Below are 17,590 nucleotides of genomic sequence, written 5' to 3'. Positions count from 1 at the left end.
TGGGGGCCGCTGCGGTGTAAAAATCGCGGGGCCGCCATTTTGGATGTGGCAGGCTGTTCTGGCTTCATGTATGGGCAGTCAGCAGCCATTTTCTCTAGTGTAATTCGCGCCCTTCAGGCGCCATCTTGCGTGTGGCAATGTTTCTTTGCTTAGTGCTCGGCGGCCATTTTCCCGGAGCCTACCCATTACTTTTCATTGGCAGTCATTTTTGGTTAGCTCAGACCACTGTTGGGCCTCTAGCGGTGTGACGTAATTTCCTTCTTCCTGATGATCGTGCTGGGAGCGTGATAACACTTCTGGGGGTCTGTTTTTTTTGGGGTACTACCTTTGCTGGCAGTATTATGTTCGGTGCCTTAGTGCTATAGACTAGTCCTCATTACGGTGGAATCCGCCGCTGTCACTTATTTAAAGGGCCAGCGCCATACATTTTTTAAATGTGTGTTATGAAGTCCCAGGACAGGACGTTCCCCCCCCAGCTGGGGCAGGCACGCCTGAATCCTCTGCGATGGGCTCCCTTACTGCTGCATTGCGTCTTTGGCGTCTAAAGTGGATCTGTTTATGTCTGAGCGAGCCTCTAGAAAACAGCCCAGGCTTTCTCAGTCTTCTGATTCAGAGCTAGAATGGTTGCCATGGACTGTGTGCCCCCTGAAGGGTCCCAGTCCTCTCAGTCAGAAGGGGAGGAGGATGATGAGGGGGACGACTCCCCCTCTGGGTTGGCCAAAGAACGCGCTGCCATGCCTGGGCTTATTAGTTCTGTTAAGGACACGCTACACTTAAGAGGATGAGCCCCACCCGCCGGGTAAGCGGTCTTCTTTTGGGACCCGCAGAACCCAGAAAGCTGCTCAGGTATTTCCCTGTCCTGCTGAGTTTCATGAAACTGAATGAACAATGGCGCAATTTAAATCGCAATTTTGTGGTACCTAAGCGGTTTCAGTACCGTTATCCCTTTGCGTCTCCAATGGATTTGCGCTGGACTGTGGCCCCTAAGGTGGACCACACGGTATCCAGATTACACAAGGCCACTCTGATGCCCATGGAGGCTTATCCGGTGCTTAGAGACCCGGCGGATAGGCGGGTGGAATCTCTTGCCCGCCACTCCTATATGGTGGCAGGTCCCTTGATGGCGCTTGTGTTCGCCTCAGTAATGGTCTCTCAGGCTGTGGTGGTGTGGACTAAGGTGCTCAGACGCACGCTTGTGGCTGATTCTGCCCCTCCTGCTACTTTGGAGATGGTGGACCAAATTATTCAGTCCTGTGAGATGCGATCTGCTGTTGCAGTGATAATTCGTCGCTCTGTGTGGCTGTAGAGCTGGTCGGCCGACCAGACTCCCAGGCAGATGGTGTCTGACATCCCTTAGCCTTTTCGGGGACTCCCTGGACGAGTTAGTTAAGGGGGGTCTCTGGGGGTAAAAGCACTCAGCTGCCTCATGTTTCCAAGGGTACGTTTTTTCCGCGGTAAGCAGGCCCTTCCTTTAAACCTTACCAGTGGTCCTTTCGTGCCTTTAAGACACAAGACAAGGGCAAATCCTTCTAGGCCTCTGGTGGCCAGAAGAAGCCTCGGGCGGGCAAGTCTAAAGCCGCCCACTCTGGCACGACCAGATGGGTTCAGGAACTCATTCGGTCGGGGTACAAGATCGAATTTCGATCGCGCCAAGCAGACAGATTCTTCCCCTCAAATCTTCATTTGACCCCCAGATCGTTTTCCAAGATCTCCAACGGGTGGTTCAGGTTCTCCTCGCCCAGGAGGTGATTGTCCCGGTGCCACATCGGCACAGGTTTCGGGGGTTTTTACTCGAATCTGTTCACGGTGCCCAGAAAGGAGGGCAAAGTGCGTCCGATTCTGGACCTAAAGTTTCTAAGCCGCTTTGCGCGGGTTCACAGATTCCGTATGGAATCCCTCCGATCGGTGGTGGCCTCTCTGAGCCCGGGAGATTCCTGGCTTCAATCGACCTCAAGGATGCGTATCTACACATCCCTATATTCAAGGGTCATCCGAGGTACCTCTGATTCACAATCGCGGAGGAGCACTATCAGTTTGTGGCGTTACCTTTCCGTCTCGCTTCGACTCCAAGGGTGTTTACCAAAGTTTTGGCTCCTGTTCTGGCCCTGTTGCGGGAGCAGGGGATCGCAATCCTTGGATATCTGGACGATCTCCTGTTAAGGTCGAGTTCCAGTCCAACTCTGTTGCGCGATCTGTCAACCACGGTTCAGATGCTCCAGGAGTTCGGGTGGGCCATCAGCTTTCAGAAGTCGACATTGTCCCCTTCTGTTCATCTCCCTTACCTGGGAATGGTCCGGGACTCAGCCCATATTAGAGTTTTCCTGCCGGAGGACAACCCCTGGACTCTGCAGAATGAGGTCAGGTCCCTCGGGACAATGAATCCTCATCACTCAGGACCTGCATGCGGTCCCTAGGATTGATGGTGTCAGCCTTCGAGGCAATACCGTTTGCACAGTTCCACACGCGATCTCTGCAAGCGGAGATCCTAGCCAGGTGGGACAGGCATCCTCAGTCCTTGGAAAGGAGGATATCTTTGAGTCACCGGGTCAGAGCGGACCTTCTGTGGTGGCTCCAGTCTCCGGCTCTGATGGAAGGGAAATCCTTCCGGCTGTTGTTATGGACAGTGCTCACCACGGATGCCAGCCTGTCGGGCTGGGGTGGCGTTCTGGACAAATTGTCTGCCCAGGGCACTTAGTTGGAGGAGGAATCCTCCCTACCGATAAATGTCTTGGAACTGAGAGCGATCAGTCTATGTTTGCTCCGTTGGTGGGATCGTCTTCAGGGCCACCCTGTGCGGGTACAGACGGACAACACCACTGCGGTGGCGTACATCAATCACCAAGGGGGCACCAAGGGTGCCCGGGCGGCCAAGGAAGTGGCCGAGATTCTGTCTTGGGCCGAGACGCAGGTCTCGGCGCTTTCGGCAGTAAACATTCTGGGTGTGGAAAACTGGCAGGCCGACTATCTGAGTCGCCAGACCCCGGACTAGGGGGATTGGTCCCTACACCCGGAGGTTTTTCAGATGCTGTGTGCGCGATGGTGCGCCTCCTCTAGACAACAAGGTGGGAAGGTTCGTGGCAAGAACACGCGATCCTCTGGCAGCCGCCTCGGACGCGCTGGTGGTGCCTTGGAATCAGTATCGCCTTCCCCCCGATCCAGTTGTTGTCACGGTTCCTTCGCAGGTTGGTCCCGGAACAGAGGTTGGTGGTCCTGGGGGCCCGGACTTGCCGCGCCGGTCTTGGTACGAGGACATCATGCAAATGGTCGTCGAGCCTTCCTGGCGGCCCCCTTTACGAGGCGATCTGTTGTCTTAGGGGGTGATCTTCCATCCTGCTTACAGTTGCTGGCTTTGCCGGCGTGGCTGTTAAAAGCCAGGTCTTGAGAGATCGGGGTCTCTCATCGGCGATCATTCCTTACCTCGTCCGGTAAGATTTATTATCGTACCTGGAAGGCTTACTTCGCCTGGTGCGAATCGCAGGGTTTACATCCTCGCTCCTTTTTCGGTGGCGAGGGTGTTAGCCTTCCTGCAATCCGGTGTGGACTGACGTCATGCGCTGACCACTATTAAGGGTCAGCTATCTGCGCTGGCCATTCTTTTCCTGCGCCCCTTGGCATCAAAATCCATTGATCTGCACCTTTATTTAAGGGGTACGTCATCTGCCCCCCCCCTCGGAGGGCGCTCTTACCCCCTTGGGGACTTGTATTTAGTTCTGTCCGTTTTGCAACGTCCTCCCTTTAAGAACATCAGGGTGATTCCTCTGCCTGCGCTGTCACGGAAAGTCGCCTTTCTGGTGGCGATCACATCTGCTCGCAGTGTGACGAAGTTGGCGGCACTGTCTTGCCGCTCCCCCTACCTGGTGGTTCATAGGGTTAAGGTGGTCTTGCGACCTCATCACTCCTTCCTTTGGGAGGTGGTGTCTGAAATCCATCTCCATGAGGACATTGTTTTGCCTTCGCTGTGTGCGAATCCTAAGCATCCTAAGGAGTTTTCCTTGCATTCTTTGGATGTTGTCAGGGCAATCAGGGTTGCCCTGTCGTCTACCATATCCTTCAGAAAGTCGGATTCTCTTTTTGTCCTTCCTGAGGGACCTCAGAAGGGTATGGCTGCATCTGCGGCAACCATTTTTGAATGGTTCAGATGGACGGTTGTACAAGCTCATTAGGGGATGGGTTCTGCCCTTCCCTGTCACGGCGCACTCTTCCAAGCAGTGGGTGCGTTTTGGGCCTTTCGCCATCAGGCGTCGGTGTCCCGGGGGTGCAGAGCGGCGACCTGGTCATCCGTGCACACCTTTACAAATTTTGCAAACTTGATGTTTAGGCATCGGCAGATGCCTTCTTTGGCCGCAGAGTTCTGAGTGCAGCAGTACTTGGGGGAGACATGGCGTTTTTAGCCAGTCCCCTCCTTTTTGGGTTTTTTTCCCCCTTGGTTAATTTGCCTTCCTGGGTTTGTTCGCTCCTGTTGAGCTTTCCTGTTACCCAGTGGGTTACCTTTTTGGTTCAGATATGGTTCTTTTATCTGACCTTGGGTACTTCGTTACCTTTGAGACGGTTGCATTTCCCACCCCTCATATCTACACTGCTTTGGGACATCCCATAAGCGATGACTGTATGAGTGGGCGGCGACTGTCAGAGGACGTAAGAGAAAATAGAATTTTTGTAAGATCTTACCGTAAAATTATTTTCTCTGAGTCCTCTGACAGTCGCCGCCCCCGCCCCTCTTTTGGGGTTCATGGACTATCTACTGCTTGCTACCAAACTGAATTGGGAATAAGGTTAGCCGGGGGTATTGGACCAATGGGACAGCCCCCTGTAGGTGTGTCTATGCAAAGTTTTGTGAATGTTTCTAACAAAATCTTCTGCCCAGCTTACTCCTGTGGATAAGAGGTCAATACCCATAAGTGATGACTGTATGAGAGGGTGGCGACTGTCAGAGGACTCAGAGAAAAGAATTTTATGGTAAGATCTTACAGAAATTCTATTTTTTAGCACTGATTACTGTAGTAATGTCACTGGTACCCCCAAAAGTGTCTAAAATGTCAGTTAGAGGCCCGATCTGTCCACCGCAATGTCGCAGTCCCGCGAAAAAAATCGCATATTGCCGCCATTACTAAAAAAAAAAAAAAAATGACATAAATCTTTCCCGTAGTTAATAAACACAATCACTTTTGCGCAAACCAATCAAAATACGCTTATTGCATTTTTTTTTTACCAGAAATATGTAGCAGAAAACAAATTGGCCTAAAATGTAAAAAATGTTTACGTTTTTTTTTTGAGAATTTCATATAAAAGAATGTAAAAAATATTGTTATTTTTTCAAAATTGTCGCTTTTTTTGTTTATAGCGCAAAAAATAAAAATCACACAGATAATCAAATACCACCAAAAGAAAGCTATATTTGTGGGGAAAAAAGGATGTCAATTTTATTTGGGTACAGCCTTGCACGACCGTGCAATTGTCCCTTAAAGTCACGCAGTGCCGAATCGCAAAATAGGGCCTGGTCATTGAGCAGCCAAATCCTCCGGTCTTAAAGTGGTTAAAGCTGAACTCCAACTCTCTTTTCACTAGAGCTGAATGGAATGATCAGTCCCAGCATAGATCATACATCTGTACCATGTTTCTCTGTTGTCTGCAGATCTCCTGATATTCTGGGTGAATGCGTACCATAGCCCCTTCCTGCTCCATCTCTAGCCTTGAACACACCCCTCTGTAATCTCAGACCCTGCAATTGATGTAACTTCCTTCACAGCTCTGATGGTGGGTAGGTGGGATGGAATACATCCTAATTAGCATTCAGCCTCGTCCAGTCACACCTACAGGAAGAGTCCAAATCTCCCAAGATCCCAGCATCATTTAAAATCGCATAGTACACACCTTCATAAACAGCCTGTTCTGATAGCTAGCTGTGCTGCTGCTGGGAGGGAGGAATAGACAGCCCTGGTACACACAGCACCACATGAAAGTCACGTGACTTCCAGCGCCAGTATCACACAGAAAATATGAGCTTTTTCTTGCAGAGTGCCATGTGTTCGGAAATGCGCAGATGTGCCGCATGTTTTTGAGAAAAATGGCATGGTGTGCATTATCTTGTGGGTTGCCGTACATTCGGAAACACACAGATCCAAATAAATGATAACGCAAGCGCACAATGCGTTTTCTTGTGGATTGCCGTGCATTTGGAAATGCGCAGATGTGAATAAATGGTAACGCGAACGCGACGTGTTGCAGTTTGTTTTCTAAACACAGAATAAAGCGCATGTTTTGCTTTACTGGTTGCTGTGTGTTTGGAAATGTGTAAATGGTAACACTGACGTGACACACATTGCTGCTCGTTTTTGAAATGCATGGCAAAGGGTGCATTTTTTTATTGCAGGTTGCCATGCACTCAGAAACACGTATATGCAAACAAATGGTAACGTAATTGACCGCACGTTGCCACGCATATTTGAAATGCTCACCAAAGCATGCTTTTTCTTGTGAGTTGCCATGCTTAGGGAAACACGCACATGTAAACAAATTGTAACAAGTGTGACATTTGTTGCCATGCGTTTGCCATGTTGCTATGTGTTTTTCAAATGCACAACAAAGTGCGTGTTTTCTGTGCTGGTAGCATTTAGTAACATGACATGCATTGCTGCGCATTTTTGAAACACCACAGTATGTTTTTTTCTTTTTTTTTGGGTTGCCGTGTGTGACGAGACCAACCTCGCCACATTGCATTGGAGGAGCCTGGTTGCCCGCCTGCTGCCTTTGGATTATGGACCGGCAGCTAAAGGGTTAATTTTACGGTGCAGAAGGATTTATTTCTCCCTTTCTGCACAGCCGTTCGGTAGATTCTATCTACCGAGCAAACAGCCCCTGGTTCTAATTCGTATGGATTTGGTGAATGCAGGGTGACCAGGAGGGTGTTGAACACTGAAAATATGGTTTGGACTACTACAAATGAGACAGTCATATTCAGGAAAAATGTCTCCCTTGTAATATGAAGATTTTTGTTCCCATTTGCCATGAGGTCTCTGAACAGGAAGTCAACTCCTAATATGGTCATTACAGGAAGTTCTGAGGAGACGGGCTGTCTGAGGTGGCTCTCCATTCACCTATTGTCAGGTGTGCTAATGACCTCACCTGTTGTCTGCTAAGGGATATATTGACACTCAGAGTAATGTGTATTGAGGGCTCGTTAGGGAACCATTGTTCTGTGTCTGACTATTGTGTACATTGATTGCCCCCTGGGGCTTCTGTCTCCTTGCATTGGTCAAAGCTATCTGACCAATCCCTGTTGACTCATTTTCCATTCCTCATTTGCATGGCTAAAAGAGGACCTGAATGGGAACTGCAGGTACTGTGCAATTGACCAATGGGAAAGCGGTTGTTGGGGGAAGGATGTTCCAATTTCTGTATAAAAGTGTGCTGTGTTCTTCCAATAAATGTTGTTGTTGTTCCTGTTTTACCCTCAACTCGGAGCTTTGTCTCGTTCTTGGGGGGGATTCACTGTATGCTGTTGGAGACTGATTGCTAGGAGTGTAAGCTGATGTATGCTTTTCCTGTTCGTCTGCTAGCAACTATTCGTGAGGTTCCAGGTTGGAGTGCTATTTTGTATCCAGTTCGGGAGTTTGGTGTTCTGCAGTAGCTGTGCCTGTCTCTCAGAAAGGGGCCTATCGCCTAAACGGATTTTAACCCCTTGTCTGCTGAAACGGTCCGTTACACTGTGTGTTTGGAAATGGGCAGATGTGAACGAATGGTAACGCAAACATCATTTTGTTTTCGAAACACGTAACAAAGCATGCATTTTCTTTCAGGATGTCATACTGTCGGAAATGTGCAGATGAGAATGCAGCCTGAATGGTAATGAAAGTGTGACGTGCAGTGCCGCGCATTTTAGAAACACACATCAAAGCGTGTGTTTTCTGTGCAGGTTGCCATGCATTCAGAAACACGCAGATGCAAACCAAGCCTAAATGACACCGTGAGAGCCACGCGTGTTTGGTGGGCGTAGCCATGCATTTTTCTGTGTGGGTTGCGTGTATGAGTGCCCTCAGCAAGCGGCAGTGGGGGAATAGGAAGATCAGGGCTACTCTTTTCAAAACCATCACACAGAGCAGGGAAGTATAACATGTTTGTTATTATTAAAAAATAAATTACTTTGAGAATTCCTTTTTTTAATTTTCTGACTAAAGTTCCATTTTCTGCGTATTCCCTCTTCATTGCACAGAAGAATGAAGTGTGGATAACACAATTCCAATTTTCCCCTGATCACCACCCACATGAAGCCCAGAAACACCCACAGTAACCCTTAGACCCACCCACATCAACTCCCACAGCTGCTATAAGTTACTCCCATAGCCTGCCCCGAGACTACAGAGGCTCAAAGGATCATGGGATATGTTGTATCAGGACTGGCAAAGCAAGGAAACAGGAAGTCAGAGAACTTTGAAATTCAGGCAGAATAAGGAGTGACATCAGACACAGAAACCTGCTGTATTCAGCTAAATGTGGAAAGATACAGAGAAATTGGCACTGGGATTGTGATTCATTTACATGCACAATGCATCTGTTGTTTTGGGGAGGAAAAGATGGAGTCCTTCTTTAAACTTTAACTCGGACAAATCCCATAACCCTGATCTCCCCAGAACTACACCTGGAGTTCATGTCTATTTAGATGTTTAAAGGCAAGTATCGCCTACAAATGATCATCTTCTAATGTGCCTCAGTATATCATAACGCATACCCTACTTGCAATATCATCTTTGTACTATCTTTGTACTTCACCGAAACAGATAGCTGTACTAACCTTCCCTTATTGCTGCTATTACACCCCTCTACCCCCTTTTGCCCTCCCCTCATTCAACGTTTATGCCTTCTTTAGGCCACTTCTGTTTTATTATGTAGTCTTCCATACCCTACAATATGTACCATACCATAACAGTATCTGGTAGATATAAGACTATAGTTTTTTCTACTCGATACTGTTATGGTTGTGTCCAACAATGTTCCATTTTTTTTCTCAATAAAGAAATATTGGAACTCAAGAAAAAAAAAACAAATTGGCTGTGAATGTGGATTTGAACTGTGCCAATTTTATCTCATAGGTAACAAAAATGTGGTTACACGGGAACATCTTGACCGCATGAAGAATGGCTGCATTGTGTGCAATATGGGACACTCTAATACAGAGATTGATGTGGTAAGCAGTGTATCACCCGAGTTACTAAAAGCAGGCCTTCAACTCAGCATGCCATGCACATTTTTACATACAGTTTAGAGATTATATATTTTGATGTTTTTATATTTTCTCAAATCTGTTTAATCCAACTTTAGCTGTATCATCACTCATAAAAAATGACATTTTGTATTTACGCGTTAAATCTTTTAATTGTTGTACAACATCATAATTCATTTTCATTCACCAATAGCTGTCTTAGTTCTTTTTTTTTTGTTTGTTTTTTTTTTCTGTTCAGGCCAGTCTTCGCACTCCAGAACTTACATGGGAGCGTATACGATCTCAGGTGGATCATGTAATCTGGCCAGATGGAAAGAGAATTGTACTGCTGGCTGAGGTAGGCATGCAGAGATGTCCTGTATTTGCATAGACCAATATTCACAGTCCGTCTAATCTAAAATACTAGTATAGGCCGATATTTTCTGTAATTTTGGTGTATGCCACTAATAACCATTCAGGGTAGGAACCATTAATCACTGCTCTCTGAATACTATTTTAGCCAGTTGTTTTATACATTTACAAACTGAATTTTCTGAGCCTGTAGACACTAATTTTCACATTATCCACAAGTGGAGAAGCGTGTCAAATGCTTTAGCAAAATCCACCCCTTTGTCTAGGTTTTTGCTTACTTCCTCACAAAAAAAATAAAAATAATAATAATAATTTGATTTACAATTTGGTATTTTGTGAATCTATGCTGTTTATTGTTTTCTAGCAAAAACTCTTTTATGTGGTATTTTATTAAACTCTCAAGTATCTTCCCAACTCCAGAAGGTAAACTAACGTGTAGTTACTAGGTAAAGACTTTGATTCATTTTTGAATATAAACACCACATTCGCCCTGCACCAGTCCAGTGGAACCATGCCAATTAAACAGTCTGTAAATTGGCTTAGAAAAAATGGCTTTTTGAGGACTGGCTTTTACTATTAGGATATTTTTTTTTTTTTTAACTTATTTTATTATATTGTTAGTGAAAACAAAGGATAAGAAAAAATGCTTTAAAATGAGATGGTAAAAATGAAAACTTCTGTAAGAGCCAAAACACATATTGCTTATAACCACTGTTCTAGTCAGTTGTGCACCTTGGATGGTATATAGCAAGCCCAAAAACCTTGTACCTAGGTATTCTTCCCCCCAATGTGGCCATTATACTTGCAATAAGTAATAAGTATACACACCCTTAAAACTAATACTTTATTAAAGCACCTTTTAATTTTATTATAGCACTCAAGTCTTTTTGGGTCTGAGTCTATCAGTATGGCACATCTTGACCTGGCAATATTTGCCCACTCTTCTTTGCAAAAACACTCCAAATCTGTCAGATTGCAAGGGCATCTACAGTGGATAATAAAAGTCTACACATCCCTGTTAAAATGTCAGGTTTCTGTAAAGTAAAAAAATGAGACCAAGATAAATAATTTCAGAACTTTTTCTACCTTTAATGTGACCTAAAACTGTACAACTCAGTTAAAAAATAAACTGAAATCTTTTGGGGGGGGGGTTGGAAGTAAAAATATAAAAACTTAAATAATGTGGTTGCATAAGTGTGCAAACCCTCCTTTAACTGAGGATGTAGCTGTGTTCGGAATTAAGCAATCACATTCAAACTCATGTTAAATATGAATCAGTACACACCCGCCATCATTTAAAGTGCCTCTGAGTAACCCCAAATAAAGTTTAGCTGTTCTTATTTTTTACTTTATTTTTTATTTGCATATAGAAAATTAAAATTTACAACAGTATTTCCCAAAACTGGGATTTCACAGATTACACATTAAAATTTTGTAGAGAAAAGCAGTGTTCACATGCTATATATCATAATATTCCCCCTTTTTCTCCCTCCCCTCCCTCCCAGGATTTCTCTCCTCCTTGCCTATATCTTCCATTCTACAACATTTCTCTAGGGTAGATATGCTTAATTGGATATGAAAGAGGAAGGAAGTGATTGGCGCTGCTTGGTGGGGTGTTTTGGGAATATAATTTGTGGTTACTATACTTCTAATAGGATTTTATATGGAAATCTGTTTTGGAATCTGTGTGTGATCTACTAAAATCTGATATCAAATGACACACCTGTATAAAGTCAGAACAGGTCTATGTGCAAATTTCTAAACATAATATAAAACCCTATATAAATTACATCAGCAAATACATCTCATAAGTGCAAATTGTGCAAAAAAGTGCAAAAGTGAATACAAAAAGTGAGGTGCTAAAAAATGATTAAATATTGTCCAAAGATAAATTGGTAACCATAAAATGACAAATAGTAAGTATGCTCTTAAAAATATCAATAAATATAGGTGGAGAAATTAATAATACATGTATGACCATAAGATGACAATTGGTAAGTTTACTCTTAAAATACCAATAAATATAAGTGAAAAAATTAATAATATATATATGACTGCCAATAAATAAGTGCAAAAGTGCAAGAGTGAACGAATTCCTTGATATAATATTTGTGCAAAAAATGGCAGTAAAAAAAGTGAACAATAAAAATATATAGAAAAAGTGTCCGTTTAAATTATCAAACAAATGAATCCAAGCACATGTGCAGTTTCGGTGACTGAAAATCCAGAAAGAATCCTAAATAAGTGAAATCCGTATATAGTGGTTGAAGTGCTCTTTTCTCTATGCCCAAAGTGTGGTGGGTGGGCAGAAGGAAAAAGTGTTCCCCTAAGCCTGGGGTCCTGCGCTTACCAGATTCCCTTACCCCTACAGGGGTAAACAGTGGGTCGATTTTTAGGGGATCGCTCCCACACACTGGCAATCAGGATCTCCCCCGACCTCGGTTTCGCTCCTTAGTAGTTGTACAGATGTCAGCTCAATAGGTATATTAGAAATCCAGTACAGTGCCCGGGTATGTAGAAGAAAAGGGAAGGAGCCTCCAATAGTGTAAAATTGTTTTTTTAAAACAGCTTTATTATAATAAGAGACATGTACTCACAATATGTAAAACTCAAATGTATGCCCGTCTGGCATAGGAGCCGCAACCTCCTCTCTTGCGGTGCACGCTTAGAGATAGCGTGTGTTCCAACCGCCGGATGTGCGTTCCAAGCCTCGGGTTCGGTAGACGGAAATGATGTGGTCACGCTCTCGACCGGTTTCGTCTCACTGACGTCATCTGGAGAAACCTATTGAGCTGACATCTGTACAACTACTAAGGAGTGAAACCGAGGTCGGGGGAGATCCTGATTGCCAGTGTGTGGGAGCGATCCCCTAAAAATCGACCCGCTGTTTACCCCTGTAGGGGTAAGGGAATCTGGTAAGCGCAGGACCCCAGGCTTAGGGGAACACTTTTTCCTTCTGCCCACCCACCACACTTTGGGCATAGAGAAAAGAGCACTTCAACCACTATATACGGATTTCACTTATTTAGGACTCTTTCTGGATTTTCAGTCACCGAGACTGCACATGTGCTTGGATTCATTTGTTTGATAATTTAAACGGACACTTTTTCTATATATTTTTATTGTTCACTTTTTTTACTGCCATTTTTTGCACAAATATTATATCAAGGAATTCGTTCACTCTTGCACTTTTGCACTTATTTATTGGCAGTCATATATATATATTATTAATTTTTTCACTTATATTTATTGGTATTTTAAGAGTATACTTACCAATTGTCATCTTATGGTCATACATGTATTATTAATTTCTCCACCTATATTTATTGATATTTTTAAGAGCATACTTACTATTTGTCATTTTATGGTTACCAATTTATCTTTGGACAATATTTAATCATTTTTTAGCACCTCACTTTTTGTATTCACTTTTGCACTTTTTTGCACAATTTGCACTTATGAGATGTATTTGCTGATGTAATTTATATAGGGTTTTATATTATGTTTAGAAATTTGCACATAGACCTGTTCTGACTTTATACAGGTGTGTCATTTGATATCAGATTTTAGTAGATCACACACAGATTCCAAAACAGATTTCCATATAAAATCCTATTAGAAGTATAGTAACCACAAATTATATTCCCAAAACACCCCACCAAGCAGCGCCAATCACTTCCTTCCTCTTTCATATCCATTCAAGTGCTCCCCTTTTTAGGGTTGCATTTTTGAAGTGGGCAGCAGCCAGGTGCGGTGTTAAATTCTACTTATATACCCCCCATCCTAAGTGCGGAATCTCATAGACCTTTTCAGATATGCTTAATTATTTATTTCGATATATTTAGTTGATTTTTTAAAGTCTATCCATTTTGCCCATTTTCCTTTCATATTTATTGGGATCTCCTCTTGTGTGTTACATATATATTCCATATTAAAGTTGTTATTTATTTTTTTACACCATTACTTTACTTTCGGGCTCTCCTCTTCTCTCCACTTTTTTGGTATAATTCCCTTTGCTATGTTCAACAGGGTTGGGACCAGAGTCATTTTATATTTTTTTTTAAAGATGTTGTTGTTTTGTGGAATAAGCACACCCATAATTTCTTCGGTCAGTTGTCTGACCTCTATCCAGAAATCTCTTATCTTGGGACAATCCCAAAATAAATGATACATTGTTCCTATATTGCCACATTCCCGCCAACATTTATCTGTCTTGTCTGGTTGATATTTATTTATTACTTCTGGAGTGATGTACCATCTAAGCAGACATTTATAATTTAATTCTGTTGTACTTCCATCTATGGCTGTGGATCCTACCGCCCTTAGTACAGTCTCAAGTTCCTGTCCTTGCAGTTGTGTCCCTATTTCTTTCTCCCATTTTGCTATAAATGGAGGTTTCTCCAAGCTGTGCCACTCCGTCAGCATTTTGTATTTCTGAGAGACTCCATGTCTCTGGGTAGAGGAATAACTCAGTTTCTCGATATTATTGAGATTTTTTTCAGACCTAATCGGCTGTGGCAATGAGCTGACAAAATGTCTCAGCTGGAGATATCTCCAATCATCTATTTTTATATTTTTATTTTCTTGTTTTAATTTCTGAAGTGTTTTAATGTGCCCTTTGTGAAGAATATCTTTTAGTTGAGTGTTCCCTATCCAATTTCCAAACTTTTCTTCTTTCCCTGGTGGGAAATATTTAGTGCCATTTAGTGATATCATTGGCGAATTATATTCCCATTTCAATTGTTTGTTGATCCCGTCCCATACTTTATAAGCTACCTTTATCAGTTCATGTGCTTCCTGTGTTTCCCTATATTTTGGTGGTATCCAAATTGTTTTGTGTAAGTGATTATTATTTTGTGCACAATCTATCTCTACCCATCTTTTTTCCCCTTCTACTTTTGTCCAATCAACCATTCGTGTAATGATTACCGCTTTATAATATCTTTCTATGTCTGGGGTTGCTAATCCTCCTTGTGTTTTACCTCTTGTAAGGATCTTGTATTGCACTCTGGGGTTTTTCCGCTGCCATATATATTTTGTCAATAAACTTCTTATTACCCTGAAGAATGCTGCGGGAATGTTTATTGGCAATAAAGAGAAAGTGTATAAAATCTTTGGTAAAATAAACATCTTAACGACATTTTTTCTTCCTATCCAGGAAATTTGATTATTTGATTTCTTTCTTATGTCGGTTTTTATTTTGTTCAGTAATGGTATATAGTTAGCATGATATAGTTTTCCGGTTTTTGGTGTTAAGTATATCCCTAAATATTTTAATTTTTCTTTTGTCCAGGTATATGGGAAGTATGTTTTTATTATTTGTTCTTCCTGTGTATTTAATCTTATGTTAAGGATCTCTGATTTTATTGGATTTATTTTGAAATTTGATAGCTTTCCGTACTCTTTCAACTCCTTTTGAATGTTTGGGAGTGTAATCCTTGAATTTGTAACAATAAATAATAAGTCGTCTGCATATGCTGCAATTTTGTGTTCGTCTTGATTTACCTTTACTCCTTTTATATCTTTATTTTGTCTGATTTTTTCTAATAACGGTTCCAGGGTTAGTACGAATAGTAGGGGTGACAGGGGACACCCCTGTCTCGTCCCATTGCTCATTCCAAATTTTTCTGATAGGCCCCCGTTTATTTTGATTTTTGCCATAGGTTTATTATATAGTGCCTGTATCCATTGCCTCATTCTTAGTCCAATACCTAAATTTTTTATGGTTTCTTTCATGAAGTCCCAGTCCACCCTATCAAAAGCCTTTTCGGCATCAATCGATAATAGGATGGAGGGGACTTCATGTTTTTTTTTTTTTTTTTTAAAGTAGCAGGGTGCGGATTACGTTATCTTTCCCTTCTCTGCCTGGGATGAATCCGGTTTGGTCCGGATGGATCCATAGTTTTAGTAGATCTTTTAATCTCATTGCCAAAATTTTTGCAAATAACTTTGTATCTGCATTTAACAAGGCAATTGGCCTATAGCTAGAGCAGAGGGTTCAATCTTTCTCTTCTTTCGGTATTACCGTAATAAAGGCCATTAGAGATTCTTCTCTTAGGTCTTCCTTCCCTATTTTGTTCATATATTTTTGCATTTTTGGTATTAATATTTCTTTGAATCTTTTATAATACTTTATTGTATATCTATCCGGACCTGGACTTTTTCCATTTGAGTGTTTTTTAATGCTTCTCTTATTTCATTTTCGGTAATTGGATCTTCTAGAAGTTTTAATTTGTCTTCTGAAATTCTAGGCAGGTTTGCTTCCTTAATATATTTTTGAATGTTTATTATTCTTTCCTGTCTTATTTTGGGGGTTTCTTCCTTTCGTACGTTATATAAGGTGTTGTAGAAAGCATGGAAAGCTTTAGCTATTCCTGTAGTTGAATTAATTATTTCATTTTTACTGGTTTTGATTTTTTTCTATGTAATTTTTTGATTTTTTTCTTCATCAGTAATCTCGCAAGGGATCTTCCTGGTTTATTTCCGAATTTATATCTAGCTATCTTATTAAAATGATTTCTGGATTCCTCTTCCAGTAAATCTTTTAATTCATCTCTTTTTAATATGAGGTTTTTTTCTATTTCTTTTTTAAGTTCTTTTTTGTGTTTTTGTTCTAATTCATGTATTTCTCTTATAAATTTGTTAATTTGATTGGTCCTCTCCTTTTTTTTTTGAGGCTATGGATATCGATATTCCTCTGATATAAGCCTTGTGTGCTCCCCAGAGTGTGGCGGATGTTGTTTCCGGAAGGTCATTCTCTTGGAAGTATAACTCTAGTTCTTTTTCTAGTCTGTTTCCTATTTCTTCATCTTGAATTAGTTCTTCATTTAACCTCCATATTCCCATACATTTATGATAGGTTGGTATTTTAATTGTTAGGGTTAGGGGGGCATGATCAGATAGTGTGATTGTGCCTATTTCTGTACCTTCGATATATTCCAGAAGACGGTGATCAATAAAAAAGTATTTCAGTCTTGAATACATTGAGTGTATTAAAGAGTAATAAGTATAGTCTCTTTTTTTTTGGGTGATGAACCCTCCATGCATCTACTAATTGGATCTGATGTAACTTTTTCCTTATTTTTTTGTTCTCCCAGCATCCTTACACCCGATGTACTGTCGACACTTGGGTCCATACAAAAATGTATATCCCCTGCCATTATCAGATAACCTTTTTTAAAGCTTTCTAGATCATACAGAATTCTCCCTAGGTATTCACTCGGGTTTTTATTTGGGTTATAGATATTGGCTAACGTCAAGTCCATCCCCCTTGTTTGACCCTTAAGAAAGATATATCGGCCATTCGGGTCCGTTTTGATTTCTTCTAGGGAGAACTCTGTATTTCTTGCCAATCCTACAACTCTCGCACGTTCTATTGGTGAGTCCCCATAATACCATTTAGGGAAGTGTTTGGAATAAAGTTTTACATTTGAGTGGAGAGAAATGTGTGTTTCCTGCAGGAAAGCTATATTTACTGCTTCTCTTCTCAATTCTTCCAAGATTTTATACCTTTTTATATGGGAATTTAATCCTCTTACGTTATAAGTTATTATTTTTAGTTCATCTCTCATTTTAATCTTTTCTGGTCGAGCCAGCTCTTACTCGAGCACATAAGAGCTGGGTGGAATGAAATTCCACTAAAGGCATTCTACCTATGTTGATGAACTGATCATCCTTTGAAATTTCTGTTTCTTTTTGGCAATGAGGAGTTTTCCTATCCCTACCCCTCCTCCCACCCCTCCCCTTTCCCTCCTCTCTACCCATTTGACCCTCCCTCCCCCTCATATTAATTTTTTTTTATCTACTTTTGATCTCAGGGTATCTAGTTGTTTCTTTGGGTCAGTTACCCTGGTACCCATTTCTTTTGGGGTGGTGCTCTGTTTGCCTGGCACGTTCTGTCTCCTTCCACCTTGGAAGGGCATTCTGGCCTTCTGGGTGGCTGTCTGACTTTCTTTATGTAGCTTATTCTCCTTCCCCTCCTCCCCTCCCCTCACTTCCCCTGCAAGGCATATGAAAAATCAA

General features: G+C 42.1%; 1 protein-coding gene across 4 annotated transcripts in view; it reads left to right on the top strand.

Moving 5' to 3' along the window:
• AHCYL1 (adenosylhomocysteinase like 1) overlaps positions 1-17,590 on the top strand; it is a 494,269-nt gene that overhangs the window by 348,768 nt on the left and 127,911 nt on the right. For all 4 annotated transcript variants that reach the window (XM_082247288.1, XM_082247287.1, XM_082247286.1 and 1 more), the window contains 2 exons: positions 9,087-9,181; positions 9,456-9,554. In XM_082247288.1, the coding sequence (XP_082103414.1) occupies positions 9,087-9,181; positions 9,456-9,554 (194 nt within the window). The remainder of the gene's footprint in view (positions 1-9,086; positions 9,182-9,455; positions 9,555-17,590) is intronic.

Source organism: Pelophylax lessonae (genome assembly GCF_965119305.1).
Source record: "Pelophylax lessonae genome assembly, chromosome: 2".
In the NCBI taxonomy this organism is placed as follows: Eukaryota; Metazoa; Chordata; class Amphibia; order Anura; family Ranidae; genus Pelophylax; species Pelophylax lessonae.
The sequence above is the reverse complement of the archived record's forward strand: the minus strand, read 5'-3'. Positions and strand labels throughout refer to the sequence as shown.